We start from the raw sequence: 20,044 nt of genomic DNA on the forward strand, positions 1-20,044 counted from the left end.
AGCGGATGCCTTGCTGAAGGGCAGTTTGGTAGCGTGGGTGGATAAAGCTGATTAATCCTTTCATGTTTAACTGCTGATGCACGTCAGACTGAGGCTGACTCGGGCCTTTTTTATTTTTTTGGTGCCCTAAATTGTAGCAGTTGCATCAGTTGTATTAAAAAGGAGAAGCCTGCTCTCAGGATTTCATCTGAGAGAGAACCACTCAGGGAAACATGAACAATTCAGAGCAATGGCAGATAGACAGGGGGCCTTACATATGACAGAATAAAGAAAAGTTTGCCTGAGGAGCAGAGAAAACAATCTGAGGATGACCATGTGATGTGATCTTAAGGCTCTGAGCACACTGGGTTTATCTCCCATAGACCTATTTTTAGAAAACGGCACATTAAAAATGAGATTTTAACAAAGTATCCAAATCTTTCTTAAAACAATGGGAATGTGCATGGACCAACTTAGTGATTTTAAACTTTAACATCACCATATGTGTTTAGCATTGATCATAATAATTTTAAAAATGCTGGTAACCCCCACACATATCTTACATCCCCAGCAGCCAGGGCTTAATAAAAACTGGCTCTGGTTCGAGCCTTGAATGCAGCAGACTAGTAAAGATGCCTTTCAAAGTGAGACATCCATGGGTTTCACTGAGGACTGAGACATCACACCTCTGCTGATCAAGGCTCCCCATTAAAATCAGAATTCAATTCACAGGTCTGGTTTTGACCTCTAGCACTCTGAATGGTGAGCATCAGCGAGCAAGAGGGCTCTAATGGCACGCGGTTTGTTATCAATCCCTACATCTAATGGAGACAAAACCTTTACAGTTGTGGAGATCAATCTGTGACCTGTAATCTTAGTGGACTCGTTCACAAAGCAGCATGGCTGGACTGGCGATTTTTCATTTTTAATGGCCAATGGTCTTTTTTTTGTTGTTTGCTTGTTTTGGGGTTTTGTTTTTTTTGGGGGGGCGGGGGTATAAACAGTGAAAGGTGGTGGATTGGCCAGATGCTGGCAGATGTGTAAAAATAACTCCGTTGTTTGGTGGTGGCTATGGTGGAGCTTCCACAGATGCCAGCGGGTAGATGAGGGAAAGGGGAGGCAGGAGGAGGAGAGACCCGAGGCAGCCGCCGGTCCGAGTGTCAGGTGAACTGAACTTCAGGTGAGAAGTTATAACCTGCAGTCTAAGTTTAGGTGTAGTTTATTTTCATTGTGCCAACTTTTTACAGTTAGTTACAATAACTCATACTGTGTACTAGCTAGCATGACAGAGTTTCTATTCAGCTGGGTGGGTGCTATGATGTTACTGATAGTGAACTTTATTTTATTCATAAGGTTAGTTCATTCATTCATTTTATTTTGTTGGTTTTATCTGATATAAAGCACATCACAGTTTGTCTTTTAAAAGGTGCTTTAAAATACATTTACTTACTGTGGGAAATATGGGACTGTGATCTTTCACATGTTTAATCAAATTACTGAAATAACTATTTGTTTTTACTGCTGTGTATACCATGAGACCAATTTAAAGCTATAATCAAACTGGTGACATCAGTTATAAATGCATACATGAACTTAGAATGGACGTGCATTGGGAAAATGTGTTTGATGTACTATTTAGTGCAAATTTGAATGTTTTGAGCATGTGGGCTGAGTGCAGTGCCTGAAAACCTGCTGAAAGATACCAATGATATAATAAATTAATCTCTTAGATGCTGTAACAGTAAGTTTGCTGCACCTGCCCAATGACCCAGAGAGATACAAGCTGTCCATCATCCATCGAGTGCTTTGGCCCAGTTTTCTTCCACTCATTGTTTCTCTAAGCCATTTTCTCATTTCCCAATTAAACTGAATGAAATAATTTCTGGTAATATCATTCTAATGAAGCAGGTGCCTTGTGTGAAATGAGGACGATATCAAAGGACATCGGCGTAACTTTGGGGGCATCAACATGAGTTTTTGTTTTTCTGGGATGTCACTTTTTAACTGAAATAAAGTTCTTTGCGTCACATTGGCAGGCCCTGTATGTTATACTGATTACTTTTCAGTGGTAAAAAGCATCACTTACTCTAAATCTGAGTGGACATTTACTGGGATCTTTGTCCATTACACTTCCCTCATTGTCTGGTTGCACATACAGAGCTATTTTAGATCTCTCTTTTGTATCTAATTCAGTAAATCTATCTTTACTTGTTTTATCTGGTTAAAATAATCCTGAAAAACATTTTGGTGAAGAATTTCAGGATAGTCATTCTGTACAAATCCTTCTGCCAGATGTTGAAGAAAAATATTTAAAAAAAAAACAACAAAAAACCCCCACACAAAAAAACAAACAAACCCTTTCTGGCTATTGTGTCCCTTTTCAAAGAGTCCTTTTGAATCAGATGTCAGTGCTGCAGCCCTGCCCTGGACAAGCAGTTCAGCAAGAAGAGGGACAGAATGTGACCCAGTTTATTTTCTGTCAGCGTCCCAGTGGCAGAAAGTAGGTGAGCTTGTCTGTCTGGGATCGCACCGTCAGACCCAAGGTAATGCCGGCCACCATTATGAAGCATTTTAAATCCGCTCTCATCTGCCAGCTTGTTTGTACACAGTTGCTCTGAGGACCTTTTTCCCCCCAGTAGTCTCAAAACAAGGCTGCTTAAAGGTTTAGAGCTGCTGCTGAAGTATGAGGAGAAAAAATGCTGGCTAAGTTTGAAAAAAGCTCAGACACAGACATAAAAAGACATATTCCACACTTTATTTAGATAACAGTATTTCTTTAAATTAGCTGGCTATGTTCAGTTTCAGCTCCATGTTTTTATTTTTGGAATCCAATAATAGAAACACGAGGCTAGAAATCAGCTGGGATATATGATTCAGTTTATTACTTGCTGCAGTGATTCCCAAAAAAAATGCCTTAGGAAAAGCACCGGTTTGATAATTTTCTGTATCAGCATGTTAAATGGACTCCCACCTCACAAAAAAAAAAAAAAAAAAAGAAGCCCGTTACACTGGGCTCCCATTCATCACAGTATATAAAACTAGTTTGAGCTCCTTCCATTCGGCTCCTCCCATTAAAGCCAACTTTATTCTGATTGGCTGCTCTCTGTAAACAGATGGCCACTGACATCAATCAGAGCCAAGAGGAGAGAGAAACAGTTTAAAACCCAATGCAGAGATTATTTTCAAACAGGGTGAGCTCATTATGCACAACTGTGAAAAAAGCTTCTACAAATGTATGTCTGACAGAAAATATGAAAGTAAGGAGAATCTTAAGATGTTTAATTTAATTTCAATCCCTGTCTCTCACCAACGTGGCTGAATGTACCGGTAGGTATGATGATACTCATTGTATCAGGTCACATGATAAACTGCACAGGTATTGGTCTGATGTATTATCAGAATGAAGATATTAGGTTTGAAACTAGAGATGGACTAATGTTTCTCATTCTAGGGTTTCCTGCTAGATGAGTAACAATAACGTACTAACAAGTAAGAGCCTGTTTGCCGAAGGGAAGAGCATCTTACTACAAGAGGTTAGTGAGCATAAGCTGGGTATTGGAGGATGGCATAGGGTACTATTTGACTTAGGCTGGGGACCCTGTTTAAACTATTTAGAGCCTGATATCTCTATTATTATACATTTTTGGTTGTAAAAGTGCTTTCTGTGGTGCTTTTACTTTAGGTGAAAACCAATCAACACTTCCTGGAAAAAGAAGAAATTAAGTTAAAGCATAACAGCTCCTCTATAAATAATTTCCCCCTCGAAAACAGACTCAAATTCAGCACGGACTAGATGTTTTAGCTTTTTTATTATTTAGAATTAAAGACGTGAGCTCATGCAGATCCAACAAGAAAACAGAGGAGAACAGTCTCATAGTGACTAATAAAAAAGAGCCATCAGCCATCCACTGGTCCAGACACTGTCCAAGCATTAAAGCCTGCAAAACTTAGCAGAAATTCTCCAGACTCATGAAAATGTTCACCTCTGCAACTTTGCAGACAGATCACACAACAAAGATGGAAAACACAAAAACAACCACAGATACAGCAGTTTTCAGTGAGCGCACACTGAGTTTAAAGTGCAATTTCATGTTCAGCTTTGTTGGATTTGCAGAAGCAGAGGCCATAATTCACACAAACAAGGATGAGGACAGAGGGGCTGACACATGGCTACACTGTGGACTACAGTATTAGTATCAAATAGAACAAAACTACTTCATGGTGCACATACAGCTGTGGTCAGACGTTTACACACACTCATCTTGAACATGAATGTTAGGTTAAGTTTTGGCTTTTATAATGATATATTTGAGCTGTTGTTTTTCCAGGGAAGAATGATTATACAGCTTAACTCCGTAAAGCTGTAAGGAGAATTGTAGATTTGCACAAGGCAAGGCAAGGCAAGGCAAGTTTATTTGTATAGCACAATTCAACAACAAGGTGATTCAAAGTGCTTTACAGAGACATTAGAAACAAGAACAAAGTTAAAATTGTCACACAGTTGGGTTGTTCCAACAGGGCAATGACCCTAAACACACATGGATAGAGCAGGACAACCTTAAGCTTATGGAATGGCCTTCCCACAGCTCTGACCCCAACCCTATTGGAAATCTATGGACTACATTTAAAAGTCGGTTCCATACCAGGAAACCAACCAATTTAAATTAATTTTCCTGCCAAGAAGAGTGGTCAAATATCCAGCCAGAATTATGCCAGAGGCTTACTGTTGTCTAACAAAAGCGTCTAGTTGAGGTACCACTTGCTAAGAGACATTTAACCAAATACTAATGCTGCATGTATACATCCGAGGCGATGAGAAAATTCAAGATAAATTGTGCATCTAGTTCTTGTATTTTTAAAGTAACTAAAGATGTATGTTGTGCAATCATTCCACCCCAGATAAAGAAGAGTTCAAAGAAATCATTAAAAGCCCAAAAGTACCAGGCCATTCTAAGTAGATGCAAACTTCTGACCACATCTGTATTTCCAAGCCTAACAAGTTGGTGAATGCACTGTTGCATAGACTGAATAATAAAATGTAATCCATGTAAACTGATTAAATACATTATATACTGTCTACTGACTGTTTTCCTAAACGGTTCTTGACAAAGGACAAGCATTTGCACTGTTTAACTAGCGTCATATAATGTATACTGATTTTGTGTTATTATGCTGAACTACTGCTTTAGAGTCCCATCCAATGTTTTCATTTCAAGAAAGTCACCAACGCAGGAAACATCTCATCGCCGCATGGGAAAACTACATGTTACGACACATACATGACCTAGGAGTTACATGATAATGTCACACGCAGGCAAGCGCACATAAAAATGTAAACACACACATAGAATCTGCATGTGCAGCAGCATGTCACAGAATATTTATAGGAAATGCCCTCAGCCCAGCTAAGTTAGCTCAACTAAAAAGATCAGCTCACACACCATGATCCATGTACAAAAAACAAACAAAGACGCAGTCGATGCTGTTGCAGCCAAAACTCGACCACAACACGAGACAGATGGGAACATTTCCACATATTTATCATTATCATTACTCACACACGTTTCTGTGTATTGGGTTTTTGAATGTGTGTCAGGTTTGTGCTAAGGTCTTCACTGGATTATCACAAACCTTTTCAATTTTGAACATACGAAGGAGGCGGCGAGGAAGGCAAAATGGAATACTGGGATTTAAATCAACGGTGCGAATGGGTTTACGCGGCCAGTTGATGGGTTATGGGTTCACATACTGTGGATACAAAAGGAAGACGAGTAATTAGCGGTCGCAAAACCTTTCTTGAAACACTTTCCCAGCAGGATGAGCAACATCAGCACGCCGGAGATATTTTATAAGAACAGGAGATCCTTTTAGTATTCGTGTGATTTCTCTCAGTTTTTACTGTGATACAAAAACATCTTACAAAATTTACATTCAACTAAGGAAATTTTTCAATTTCTGAAAAAAGTGCTTTTGTATAACTAATAATGTAAGTTTCCTTCTCGCTATTTTTGTTGCTTTGTCTCTATTCAGGTAGTTTGTTTCTAGACAAAACACTGCAAAGGAGGTTCACAGTAATGTGGGTTAACAGTTGGTGGCCAAACCGTTGCACTTTTCACGTGAAGAAAAGTGCACATTAAGTCAGGTGATCAAGGCGTGCAGGAGTCACTTCCAAGGAACAGCAGCTACCCAGAGGATTGGCTGAATTAGCGTTGGCGGTGGGGTTGTAGTCTGAAAGCTGATGTGATGCTGTCCTTGGAAGAGGACAAAGGGGACGAGAAGAGGGGGCATATGTCACAACAACCGGGAGGGTGGTGGTGGAGGAGGGGAGTAGAGTTTATGGCAATACTGGCTCAGGTCGGCCTAATTTACTCTAAAGTTGGCAGGAATCCAAGCTGGACCAGCATCTAAGACATTGTTTTTCCAACACGATGCAGCCAGCATTGGAGTCCTACTGCTGTAAGGAGATGTGGTCGGAGGATTGGGGTACATAATCCAGCAGTGAGGGTATATCTCATGCCTCCATATACTGTGGGGGAGGCTCCTTTGGTGGGATGGCAACAGCTTCCTCGTATGGTGGCAGCAGAACCTGAAGTAAGAAAACAAAAGTAGCTGAGTTCCAAATAATCACTTAAAAACATGCTGGCACTCTTTGCTTTCACTTCCACTTGGCAAGTGCTTACACACAAGTTGGCAACATCCATACAAACTGTGAGCGACCACCTAAATGCTAGGTGACCCATGCAAAGAGTTTTCAGGGCAGTATAGACTTCTCTCTGAACAATAAATACAGAATGAAGCCTCACAAAACCACTCACCAGCCAGTGGGGAATACATATTTTTCCCTAGCAAGCAGTGGGCACCAGGGGATCACTGACCAGTGTCTAGAGCCTGTGTCAGTTGAGCTTTAGCAGCTGATTTCACTGCGACTGCCAGCAACATCTAGCAACCAGTTGACAAATACTCATTTTTTCCCTGGCAACTGGTGATTGTTAGGCGGTTGCTAATGGTCTCTAAGGCTGTGTGACCAGAGCCTGAAAGCGATGTGCTGGTACTGTCCAGAGCCTACATGTTGTACCCATTTACTGACAGCAGGGGGCCAAAAATGTGAACAACTGGTCCATGGGATGCTGTGTTTATGCTGTTGTTAATAGACAAAGAGCTTCATTGTAGTCAAATGAAGCTACAAACAATTAAAGCAGTTTACATTTAAAATGTACTGTAAATATTTCATATTGTACAGTTTGTAGAGGAAAGAGGAAAAACACACAAACACACACACAGGGCCCTGCTTTACAGGCCAGGCTGCACTCCTCTCTCTATCAGAGCTCCTTCTCTGTAAATGGTGTTATAAAACCAGTACTGCTGCTAATTCAGTGAAAGTGTGAGAAAAAAAAGAATACGCTCCGGGGGGATGGAACTGTGAAACAGCCAGGGATGGCCGGCAAACATATCACAGAGAGGGTTTGAAATAAAGCAGACAAGCAGACAATTATGTAACATGTCCAGGAGAAGGGGAAGGACAGAGGCATATAAAGAGAAGGGACAGAAAAAAATCCCAGAGAAAGAGAGAGAGAAACGACCCTTGTGCATTTTAATGGCATTTATATAAAAGCACTGCAGATAAACAGCTGGGTACTTGATGTTGGTGCTTGTAAAAAGCCATTTAGACACACCTCCAGCTCCATAACAGTAAAAATAGACGCAATGCTCCATTCAGCTGTGTGTGGACACAGGAAACACAGCGATAAATCCACATCATTATTAAGGCCAACGAAAGCTATTTTAACCTCTTTATGTGACACAAATATTTGTTGAACTTAAACCATTTGTTGTCACATAGCTCTCTTATTGAAATTCACAATGCTTATGCGGCAGCCTTCAGGTTTTTCAGCTTTCAAGTCTTTCTTTTAAAGAAAAATAAATATTCTGAATAAATATTTGAATTTTTTGGATTTTTTTTTACATTTATTCAACTATATACACAATGATAAATTAATACATTTATATATACACAGAGAGATGTTTTGGTTTACATTAGCCAACTAGAGTGTTTCTTTTTAGATTTGTTTCTTGTATTTAATTAGATGTTTAGGTATATTCATACATTCACTGTGATTTTCACAGGATTTTCACTGATTTTATAAATAATAAATGAAGGAATCTCTGTACGTGTCTCTCTGTGTTGACCTTGACCTACTTCACATTTGCATGTGCGTTTCTGGGGACATAAAGAAGTCTAATATCAAGGCAGTGACTCTACATTTACCTGCTAAATTATTTTCTTTTTTCTTCGACTATATCTAAGAGTCAGTATAATTCTAGATTAAGTATTTGCTTGTTTTCTTAATCTTCTAATTTAATTACACTGAAATAAACACACTTGACAGTGGAGAGAGTGACTGGCACGTATCTGATAGTTGCTAAAAGGCCATATGATACACAATATGACTTCAGCCCCTGCTGGATTAGCTGCCGGGTGTGCAGTCTGTTTCACAAGGTGAAAAACGTCAGCAGCGTGCAGCAGGGCCATGGCGGCACAAGGACAAAGTGACAGATGAAGTGCTGCGTACTGAGACGACAGCGGCTGTGAGACAGATTAATGTCTTGTGTATCATCCTGGAGGATTACAAACGGACAAATGGAAACCGTGACTATGGTAAAGCCTTTCAAAAACCTTGTGAGTGATCGCTGAGGGGGAGCATGTGGAGTGGACTATACCCAACTCTAAAAAGCTAGCCAATCACACCTCAGGACAACCTACAGGGTCTACGATACAGTGTCCCATCACTGACTATATACAGCATAAACTAACATTAAAGAATTTAAGTACAATTACTAGCCACTGTATAACCTGCAATGCAACTTAAGTACATAATGTGACACATGTAGACAATTTATACATTTTAACCAGAAGGCTCTTAATCACTTTCATTTCTCAATATCATAGCGCCTCACTGGTTAAACCTTACTATATAGTAATTATGTATTTATATAAAAAGTTGGACTCTACAAGATTTTATGCTCAACACATACCAGCTTCATCTTTGAAAAAGGCAAATTTATCCAACAAAAATGACTACTGCCGTATTTAAAGAAACATTTTTAACGTTCACTTTGGTGCTACTGTAAGTTGGTTTCATGTACAGCCAGCAAAAACATTTTAAGAGACAATAAGTTCACTTATGAATGGATCACTTTGCTTTCTGCATTCTTTTTAATAGATAATTTAACTGAAATAACACAGACACTGAAGAAAACATCTAAATCTGAGGTTAAACAGTTACACTTTAAAATCTATGACCAGTAACCAATCTATAAACATTATTTTGTCCATATTATTATTTTGTTTATGTATTTAAATCAAAGCGACTTAGAGTTCTTTGATTTTTTTCATTCTGAATTTATGAAAAACTTCTAAAATGCTCTTCTGTGAAGGGTTTGTATTTTTATTGCAGCTAAATAATCCCTGATTATTGTCGAGACTAGAATTTGATATATTTTAGTGAAGTTAATGTGTCATACAACGAGATGAAAGTGACTTTTCTAAGTGTACATTTTTGCTAATATAATGAACAGAGAGCTTTCAAACCAAAGTGTAAAAATCAATGCTGTGCAAATGCAATAAAATGAAGTTCTGACAGCAGAAGGACTGTTAGTGTGTCCTTGAGGTGAGACGCTGGTGGGTGGCTAAGCGGACTCACCGTGGTGTCGTTTGTGGTGACATAAACCAGGACCTCCGTGGTGCCCCTGCCGCTCACATATCTGTAGCAGTTCCACACACAGCCGATCAGGTAGGCCTGTCACAGGAGGTGAGAGCAAACACACAATGACCTTTAGAAACACTCTTCATCATTACAGATGCTGCTTGCTGTGATCTCATCCATTTATCAACATTAGGCATGACGATGGCAGAGATGCATCATATTGCTGTTACAGACTGGTGACACATGGTGATTCAATTCAGCTGTTAAAAATTAAGACAGTTTTATGTTTGGACATTTTCCTGGATGTGCCTCTAACATTTGACCAAAAGCTTCTCTGAGCCTTTGCCTGCACTGAGGTTTGTTCAGCTTGGCAAAGGAAAAGGAGTTCCATTGTGTGTGTATGTGTGTGTGTGTGTGTGTGTGTGTGTATGTGAGCAGCCTGCTGAGTCCTCTGCCAGCAGTAAGAGCAACTAACAAGAAAGCCAAGCAGAGCATAGCCAATTACTTTAGCATCTTCTGAGCTGACCTCCTCAAAGAAAGCAGCAATCTACATATATTTAAAATGCTGACAGCACAGCTAGCTCTACTCCTCGAGGATGTTTATTGGGTTTTTGTTTATCATTTTTTCTCTGCTCACTATTCAATATTTTTTTGTTTGTTTATGAGGAAAATAATGAGTAGTTGCACAGTGGCCTGGCAAAATCTGCAGTTAACTATCTTGTCCTTTTACTTTGTATGCCTCTTCTCTCTCTCTCTCTTTAGTCACAGAAACATTCATCCATTCACATTTCCTCTGCTGCTTCATCTTCAGCTCCTTTCTCCCTCCAGCTTTTCCTCTTCCTGCCTGTGACATTTATGCCAAATGCAGTCAAGTGGAGGATGTTGGCTTTAGCAGGGACTTTAGCAGGTGTTTGCTATGTTCTGACAGCTGAATGTGTCCTTGAGGACTCACATCTGGCGTCTTTCCAGCAGACTCACATATGATCTACATAGAAGGCAGCAGCTCATACATACTGCACATTCAACCCATTAATATAAATGAGCTTCAATCCATTTTTCTTGGCAAACGGCACAGATCTATAAGCTCTTTTTAAAGCAGACTTTTTCAGGGAATAAGCAGCCAGGCTATCCCACACACTGAAAGCTCAAGATTCTAAGACATGACATTTATAACTCTTTTGCCTGCGAGTCCACTAGTGTGTCTTCCAGTGGCTGCTTCCTGTCATAAAATTCCAGCTCCGGCTTTGGATATCTGCCGAGAACACTTCTAATCTCAGCTTAGAAGGGAAACAACTTGATTTGATTGTACAGATGACTGCAACTTCATGCCCCATCTCGTCCAAGAGCCCCAGAGCATCGCTCCGCCTGGAAAATCATCCAAGCATTAAAGGAGAATTTGTTTGATGGGAGTTGGTTTCCTGCTGTCCCTGACCCGCTGCTCTCTGACTGTGTGATGAGCTCAAGAGGAGCATTTACAATAGCACATTCATTAAACATGCCATATGGTTGATTCAGCTATGAGATGAGCACAGTGTGAGACTTAATTGCCTTAATTACACTACAATGTGAGGAACAAATGATAAAAAAAAAAAAAAAAAAGGATGTTTCCAGAGTGAACAAATACTCAGTGAGTGTTCTGGAGTATTTGTTTTCTGTGTATTTGTACAGTTTTATACGAGATACAAAAGCAAGCTATGCTAGAATATTTATCCTTACCTTGAAGGACAGGATGCAGCCGATGAAGAGGAGGACTGCAAAGACTAGGCACATGTTGTTGGTGGACATGATATCCTCTTTGTATGGAAATGTCCCCGGCTAGAAGGGAAAGTGAGACAGGAGAAGATGAAATAAGTCAAATGTAAAAAGCAAAGAGAAATGTTGGACCTAAAACACACAACTGGCCCTTCAAAACATAAATAAAGAAATATAAAATAAAATAAAAAATCTCAGTTACTCAGTATATTAGCACCTAAGCTAATAACTAAGCATCTTAAATTCCCATTAAGATGAAGACAGCTGTTGAGGTGGATATTTTAGTTGGAATGAAACAGTCCTCACCAGCTGCTGGAGATAGTCCTGCACCGTGTTGGGGTAAACCACCACACTAATGGCTACCAGTGTATTAAGGGCAAAGTCAAATATTTGGTAGCAGAAGAATGGAATGATCCAAGCAGCGTGTTGCTATAGAGGAGAGATTCAGATCAGATAAAAACACTCGGTTAGTTTTCCCAAGTTCAGATTTGTGCTTGAATGTCATTTGCTTTTGTTCGCTCACCTTGTAAGCACCGTATGTCGCCATGCCACATATAAGAATCATGAGTAGGGATATTGCAGTGGCTATGCAGATATCTGAGGAAAGATAAACATACAAAGCAATGGCATGAGAACATGTCACCTTTAATGCTTTCTCTGAAAGACATTGACATTGTACTCATTGGTGATCAGATCAGTGACTGATCTACTTTACAATTAAGCTCTGATGGTATAATGGTTAGAAAATATATGAAAATTTTCTGTTTGAACTATACACACTGTGTTGAAAGGGGCAGATTAGCTTTGTTTGATTTTTGTAGGACTAGATTAGACCAGCTAATCAGAGTTCGTTTTTATCTGTAGGAGTTTTTGATGACTTGTTTTGCTCCCACAATAAATCCTGCAATTAATAGGCAACGTTAATTACCCTGTGGCCTCATTAAAGTAAACTATCCACACTGCAATCCTTTAAAATTGACCATAGAAAACAGTGACAGGTAAAAAAGTCATATTTATACATTTATAAATTATAAATGAATATCTGGCATCACACCAAAATTTAGCTGGGAGACTTAAAAAAAAAAATTAAAAACATCGCTGCATTTAATATTAATTTGGGTTGCTAGGAATAAATTCAATTGTGAGTAATATTACAGGTTAAAAAGAAATATTTATGTGTTAACACTCTTATAGACTCCTACACCTTTTCCAGGTTGTTTCCGTGAAATCCATTTGGGGTGAAGGCTTTTCTGCTGAGGTGTGCTGGAATTTTTTAGATTAACATATATTCATGTCATGAAATGTTGTCACGGTAAATGTTTTACAAAAGAAAATATTTCTGATATCCAATAATACAGATCAATGTTAATTATCAGTCTTCCGGTGCACTATCAACGTAGCCAGACTCCTGTTCACTTTTCCTGCTACCTGAAGCCAACTCAACAAACAAGAGAACAAGTACACCTTTCAATACCAAGCATGACTCCAAACACCACAGATCACATGCTAGTATCTACATCACACAACACGATCAACATGTGGGTATCATTATGCAAGAGTTGTCCTTCTCACGTTCACATTACAGCTGTGAGAATCCCGATGCAACACTAGTCGCTATCAGTGTAGCTCTCAACAAACATCGCTAACATGTGGCCGAACCAGGATATCTGTGTGTATGTGATGGTGTGTAAGAAGGATCCCAGATCACTACTGGGAGACGCTATACTGACTAATAAGTGCTTGTACTGACAGTGAACTATATTAGTTATTATTCCATAACTTCACAAGCTTCACCCTGGTAACACCCAGGAACAGAAGACATGCTTTTAAGCAACACAGACACAGAGGTTCTTACATACTGCATATAAACAATAAACGCATACATAAACAGACTACCACTCTAACCAGTGCCACATAAGCTTTGTGAGAGGAGACTCTGTCAAGATGACCGTTTTAATCCGAAAGAGAATTAGAGCAGTCATTTTTAATCAGAGTAGCCGCTGACAGTATCTGTGGTGCTCCAGAGGCGACTGTGATGATGATAGCTGCTGGAGGGGAAGCACTGAAAATACACATGCACGCTGATTTGTTCTCTACGGTGCCCAGCTTACTCAGCTATGTCTGTGCTGAGAGCAGCGTTCTCAGAAACGAAGTGGTTGGCAGAAAGGACAGATGATGCTACAGCTGCAGAAACACGTGGAGTTGCATGGACATGACAGTTGATTTTTAACGAACACCAGCATACATTCATATACTACTGTTAATGAGCTACGAAACTGATGCTGCTGATACATCTTCAGCATCGACTGATCATAATCATTCTTGGCTTCAACTTTGCAGAAATAAATGTTTAATTATATGCGTAAAACTACCGAAAAATGACTTGCTTCTAGCGCTGCCATCTAGCTTCTCAGGTAACATTTTCAGTTGAATCTCTCATGGAAGGAGAGGAATTGAGTAAAGTAAACACCACACGGGTTTTCCTTTCTATTCCTTTATACCAGAGGTGGGACCAAGTCATTGTTTTGCAAGTCTCAAGTAAGTCTCAAGTCTTTATCCTCAAGTCTCAAGTCAAGTCTCAAGTAATGTCAGGCAAGTCAGAGTCGAGTCTCAAGTCACTGGTGTAAAAGTCCGAGTCAAGTCACAAGTCTGAAACTTTGAATTTCAAGTCCTTTCGAGTCTTTAAAAAAAAAACGAAAAAAAGCATGTTGCAGTTATGCTAAATGTAAATGTTAGACCATGTAATTTTAAAATCTGTGTTTTTCTCAACACATGACAAAATAGTGAACTTAGAAAATATACACAAATTGTGAAATTGCACCTCTTTAAAATGCAGCTCAATTAAACTTAGCTCCAAGAATAATTTTCACCGACAGTTCTGAGATAAGCTGCATGTCATTCTTGGATGCGGTTGTAGGACCAGCTTTAAAATCGCATGACAAAAATATCATACACATTAAAAAAAAAACTGTATCACCAACGTAGCCTGGAAAACATTTGCTAGTTAGATGAAGTCAGCTATCTCATCGTAGCATATTTATATGCATATTTATAATCATACGGTTCTTGGAGTGAGTGCATACACTCATGAAGTTTAGTAACTTCCGGTCACTGCAACAAGCCCAGGTACAGTTTACCGACGGATGGGTGCAGGACCTTGAAATGCACCGTGTAGAACGAAAGACCATCGTATGTATCATAAGTTTACCAGTCTCACAAATCGTCTTCATAAATACACATTCGTTAACCGTTTATTAATAGGACCTTTGAGCTCAACGGTAATTAATTAGTAGTGGAAATAATTTCTGGTAGCATCACAGAAATGTAGCAGTGACAATAATACTGTATGCTGTAATCGTACTGGGCAATTAGTGATACAAAAAACCTGTTTTATCCTGTGAATAAAAGTATATGTTTTTGTCAATGTACCATAATAACAGAGGCGAAACGCAATATTGTGTCAGGACAATTCACTATTTATGCACAATAAATAAAGGAGCATAGCGCGACAATTTCTGTTCAGCGCCAGACTTGCTTGTAACCTATATCACCAGTTATGTTATGAAAGTGACGTATTAACTACTAAAAAACACTGACCTTTGTGTAAATGCTTGGAGCAGACTAACCTGTGAGCTGGAGTGTTCTGGGACGTTATATTTGGTCTTTGAATGGCTGCAATCCAGGCCACCCGTCGCCTCTTTGTTACTTCGGAAACATGGCTCGAACAATTTCTCTTCAACGAGGTAATCCGATAACAACCGATCTCTTTACCCGTCGGCTTCCCGTGGCTGTCATGCGACCGGCTATTGCAGTTAATAATACAACGGCTTCTTGTGTTTCTTTTTATCGCTGTATAACTGATTTTAATTGAAAGCCTGCGTGCGCTAGTACCGCTTGCCACGAGTTCCCAGAATCCTTTGCGGTTCTACCCGTGAATGACGTCACATTTTCAATCTCTATATAATATGCATGTTAAATTTTGTATTTGGGGTAAAATATCAAGTCTTTTCAAGTAAACCGGTTCAAGTCCAATTCAAGTCCCAAGTCATTGGTGTAAAAGTCCAAGTCAAGTCACAAGTCTTAGAACATTTTTTCAAGTCAAGTCTAAAGTCATAAAATTAATGACTCGAGTCTGACTCGAGTCCAAGTCATGTGACTCGAGTCCACACCTCTGCTTTATAGTATAACTTAGTTAGCCACTAACCAACCATCTTTTACTTGGTCAGAAATCACAGGAAATTCCTACAGACACAAAATATGAAATTCTGGGTCAATGTCAATACTGATATAGTCTATCCTTGTTGTTTTTAAGCACAAATATACAGCACTTTTTATACGTCTTTGTAAAAAATTATCCTTCTCAGCTGCATATTTCTTTGAACCTGAGTATGCTATTTTTAATAAATGTATAGCATTCATTTTTTCTTATGTTGTAAATTTGCTCTGTACAGTCTTCTTCTTTTTTAATGCTATATTCTTCACTTTTGTATGGCTCTGCATGCTCCATCTGTCTGTTACTTTGCTGCTGGAATATGTGAATTTCCCCATTGAGGGACAAAAAAGGATATTTCTATTCTATCTTGTTCTTATTTTTCAACAGGAGCAAATACAGACAATTTCAAAGTCTTTCAGCTCTTCATCACACTGTTTTCCAAAATTTAGTCAACGCAAAATTTACACAACAAATAAACATCTGTGCCTGCTTTTTTATTTGCTGATACATCACATTAGTTTGGCTATTTCCAGTCTGTTAAATAATGAGAGACAGACACATTAGCTTTTCTACACATAAACCAATACATGCATAATCACTCTCTACAGGCTCATTCTGAATGAGAAAAAGTAAAAATCCACACAAGCGTTTTTGGTTCTACCCTTTCTGGATATGGCTGACAGCAAGAAATCCAATCAGTGAAATCCAATCTCTGAAGCACAAGAACAGGCCCTAACATTCACTTCTAATATTCAGTGGTACATCTAGAACAACCAGAAATGTTTGATTTAAAGTTGCAACCAACTTTTTTTTTTTTTAAATCTCCTATATATCCACTAATAAATTAATCAATCAGTTCCCTTGTGGATAAAATATCAGAAAATTGTCTTGTTTTATATAATCAACAGCCCCAAACACAAAGCCAATCACTTCACAACAGTAAATCCTTAAACTGGAAGAGCTAAAACAAGGCATGGGTTGACTTTCTACAGTCTGAATGCTTCGTTGAGGACATTTATCTTTTAATAACGGGAGGATTAGCTGCAACTTACTCGCATCGTCCATGACGTCGATGTCAGTTCCCAGCTCGGAGCTGGTAAGGTGGTAGCGGTACTGAACTGGGTCATTAAGAGCTGACAGCAGGATAAGTAAGACCACCGCATTGATGAGCTGTGAGGACAGGAGAATCGATATTACAGTTGAACAAAAACGTGCAGTTAGTAATATAACTCAGATAATGTGACAGCTGATTAGTAATGATAAGTTAAGATGCACTGAGCGAGTCAGGCAACTATAAAATAACTCTTGTTTTCCTCTTACACCTTCTTGTATTATTTATTAATGCAACTTGCACTACTCTCTTGCACAATATCAGTTTTTAAAAAATCTTTTCTTTAATTTAACCTCATTTTTTATTTTGTAATCACCTTTGTATATATAAAAATATTTGCACTACCTCTACCTCACACTATAAAGTCCTCCCTACGGATCTATGGGACTTATTTATTGTTTATTTATTGTAGACTGTACTATTGATTATTCTTTATCCTGCTCCTGTAACACAATAATTTCCCTTTTTGGATCAATTAAATATCTATTTATCTGTCCTGAATGAGGTATCATTTAGAGGTAGGACAAGGTGCAGATATATTTAGGAGACAGGTGTTCAAAAAGATTGGTGACCAGTTTGACAATTGCCAGACAATAGAAAACAAGGCAATATATCTAAACTGCTTTCTCCCCTCTTTCCTCATAATCATCACTGATTGTTAGAGCTCTAATGTTATGGGTAATTTAAGGAAAGTGGTATTGATGTACTGCTGAGCAGCTTCAATACAACATACTGGAATTCAATACAACAGAAAACCATAGGACTGGGAGAACAAGCTCATCGGTCTTATGTCACCACTTTCACCTCATGTGAACACATCTCATGGAGGTTTTTGTTGCTTTTTATGGCCTTGTTGATCGGTAGTAGCTCAAAATAAGGGAGGCTTATGAAGATCGGGGATTTCACCAGTCTTACCGAACTATGTTTACGACTTTAAGTTATCCTTTCGGGTGGGAAATATCGGAGACAAACTATATTTAACTGGGTAAACATGTGTAGAGATGGAAAAGGAGGCATCAACAGCCTAAAACTGTAAGCTTAGGATTATTTTAGGAGGAAACACAAAAATAAAAAAGAAACGAATTTGTTAGACACTTTGTTTATATGCTTATATAGCCAAAAAACAACAAAAAAACCCCCAACAGATGCTAAAGGTTATTTTGCTAACATTTTTTAATTATTTCATACGCTGGCACCCTGTTTTTAACATAAGTGAAAAACATGGAAAACAGATGGAGTTAGCTGTCTAATTAACATGACTCGATATTTATTAAATATTTTTAGAATTTGTCCCACATATTCAGCCATATTCATTCACGTCTGGGACCTGACGTGAGATGAAAAAAAAGGACTTACCATATACCATATTCCCAAAATAATGGTGCCTGTTCGTACATGGCAGCAGAGGCAGCAGCTCGTCGAGTACCACCGGTCCCACGGCGAAATCATCTTTTTGTCCACACACTGAATTTCAGGTTATTTCATGAATGCCGTCGAAAACAACTGACTAGTCAAGGCTACGATAACCGAAAAAAGGTGGGAAAGATAACGTCTTCGTTGCTAGGACCGCCGCCACATCCAGCGTCTGTTTGAGGAGATGTTTCAGCAAGTGGGAAACACAGAAACAGAGAGCCGTTAATCTGGCTCACCCGGAGTCACGTGACCACGGGAGGATTTTTTTTTTTTTGGCCGGGATGCAAACGCTTCATAATCACGAAATGTTTCAGCAGCTCTTTGTTTGTCCAGTTTTATCTTCCACGACACATATAGCTTAATTTTATTTCCTTTGTTAAAACAACCAAAACGTTAAGTAATAGAAAAAAAGTAGAAAAAGCTCAGCATTAAAAATAAGAACAAAACAATTCAACAGTTCAACGACCTTAAAAGTCAATATTTAGAACAGCCACCTATATTCTTCAACACAGCCATGAACTCTCTTAGGTAAACCTTCTTTTCATGTCTTTAAGTAGTCTTTAGTAATAGTTCTCCAGGCTTCCTGAAGGCCTTTTAAAGCTCTTCTACCTTTTCTTACCTTTTGTTACCTTTTTTTGTCCCACACTGCTTCAATAATGTTGAGCTTTGGGAAGGCCAATCCATGACTGATTTAAATCAGATATTTCAAATATGGATTCACCACAGGATCTGTGATTGCAGATTTTTTTTTTTTTTTTTGGCATACCTCAGCCATTTGTCCCCGTTTCCCTTCACTATTAAATGTCAAACTGAGTTGTTTTTTTATTGATGATAAATGATGTTTTTTACGACAGACTGCTAGTATTACAGTAATACTGCTAGTAAAAGAGTACAATCAACAGATACAATTCAAATTTATTTCTTTGGTAAGATGTTATGTGTAGACAGCTCAGGTTCATCCCTTGAGTTATGCGCCATTTTGTGTTTAAATGATTCATAGGTCAGTGTTAAGTAAATTAACAAACAAAGAACATTCCTCTGAACATGGTCAGGTACAAGGAATGGACTTAAAGAGAAAATGCACCCAATGTCCAAATAAAAACTTTGAAAAACCATCAGAAAGCCTATTGCTCACGACCATTTTAAAAAAAAAGTAAAAAAAAAAAAAAAGTGTGGCTATGCCAAAAACATTACTGATTCATCACTGATTTGTTTGGTTTTTTTTGTTTTTTTTATATTTTTTCATTATTTCAGGTTTCAATATATAAATTTCTAACTAAATCTGTTTAATCAAAAAAGCATTGTGTTCAGAAAAAGGAACAACAGGTCAAGAGAGACCGTCACGGCCCTCTTTTTTGACACCATATGCTTAACACTGAAACCAAAAGAGATAATTTCATTGCACCATTTTTTTCTTGCTTAAACAAAAGCCTCAAAAACCTATAGATTGATGTGCTTTTTGTAATGTTAAGAGCATGAAACTCCAGTTAATCTTGTGCCATTTTGTCTCTGTCTGTGCAAACATCACAGACCAAGCCTGACAGATGGGCCAGTGACCACAGCTCTGCTAAGCTCCAGTGGGTGGACAGCATCATCGGCACATTAGGGGATTTTCCTCTTCTGCTGCCATGACTTAACACCGATCAGACATGCTGGAATAAGACAAAATCTCAAAGTCATGGTCCCATTTTCCAGGCTGAATAGATTTTCCATATTAATTGTGAGTGTGTCGGAAGTTTTATTGTACAAAGGAACGGTCCAACTGTCTATTCTTTTTTAGAATAGATGAGCAAGTTGCTATGTTCTTGTTTCAGTTTGTAGCTGAATCAGACCTCTGCATTTCAGACACAGGGATAGATTTTTTTTAAAGCA

General features: G+C 38.6%; 1 protein-coding gene across 1 annotated transcript; it reads right to left on the minus strand.

The window, feature by feature from the left end:
- Positions 1-3,769: 3,769 nt before the first annotated feature.
- laptm4b (lysosomal protein transmembrane 4 beta) lies at positions 3,770-18,408 on the minus strand. Its single transcript, XM_085446124.1, has 7 exons — positions 18,116-18,408; positions 16,701-16,818; positions 11,959-12,032; positions 11,742-11,864; positions 11,400-11,498; positions 9,681-9,776; positions 3,770-6,565 (listed from the first exon to the last, which is right to left on the minus strand). The coding sequence occupies exons 1-7, from the start codon at positions 18,206-18,208 to the stop codon at positions 6,491-6,493; spliced, it is 678 nt and encodes a 225-aa protein (XP_085302250.1). The 5' UTR covers positions 18,209-18,408; the 3' UTR covers positions 3,770-6,490.
- Positions 18,409-20,044: the final 1,636 nt, after the last annotated feature.

The sequence above is a fragment of the Copadichromis virginalis genome, linkage group LG22, assembly GCF_057382275.1.
Source record: "Copadichromis virginalis isolate Kocher_CV1m ecotype Utaka linkage group LG22, C_Virginalis_male_GT1.1, whole genome shotgun sequence".
Lineage (NCBI taxonomy): Eukaryota > Metazoa > Chordata > Actinopteri > Cichliformes > Cichlidae > Copadichromis > Copadichromis virginalis.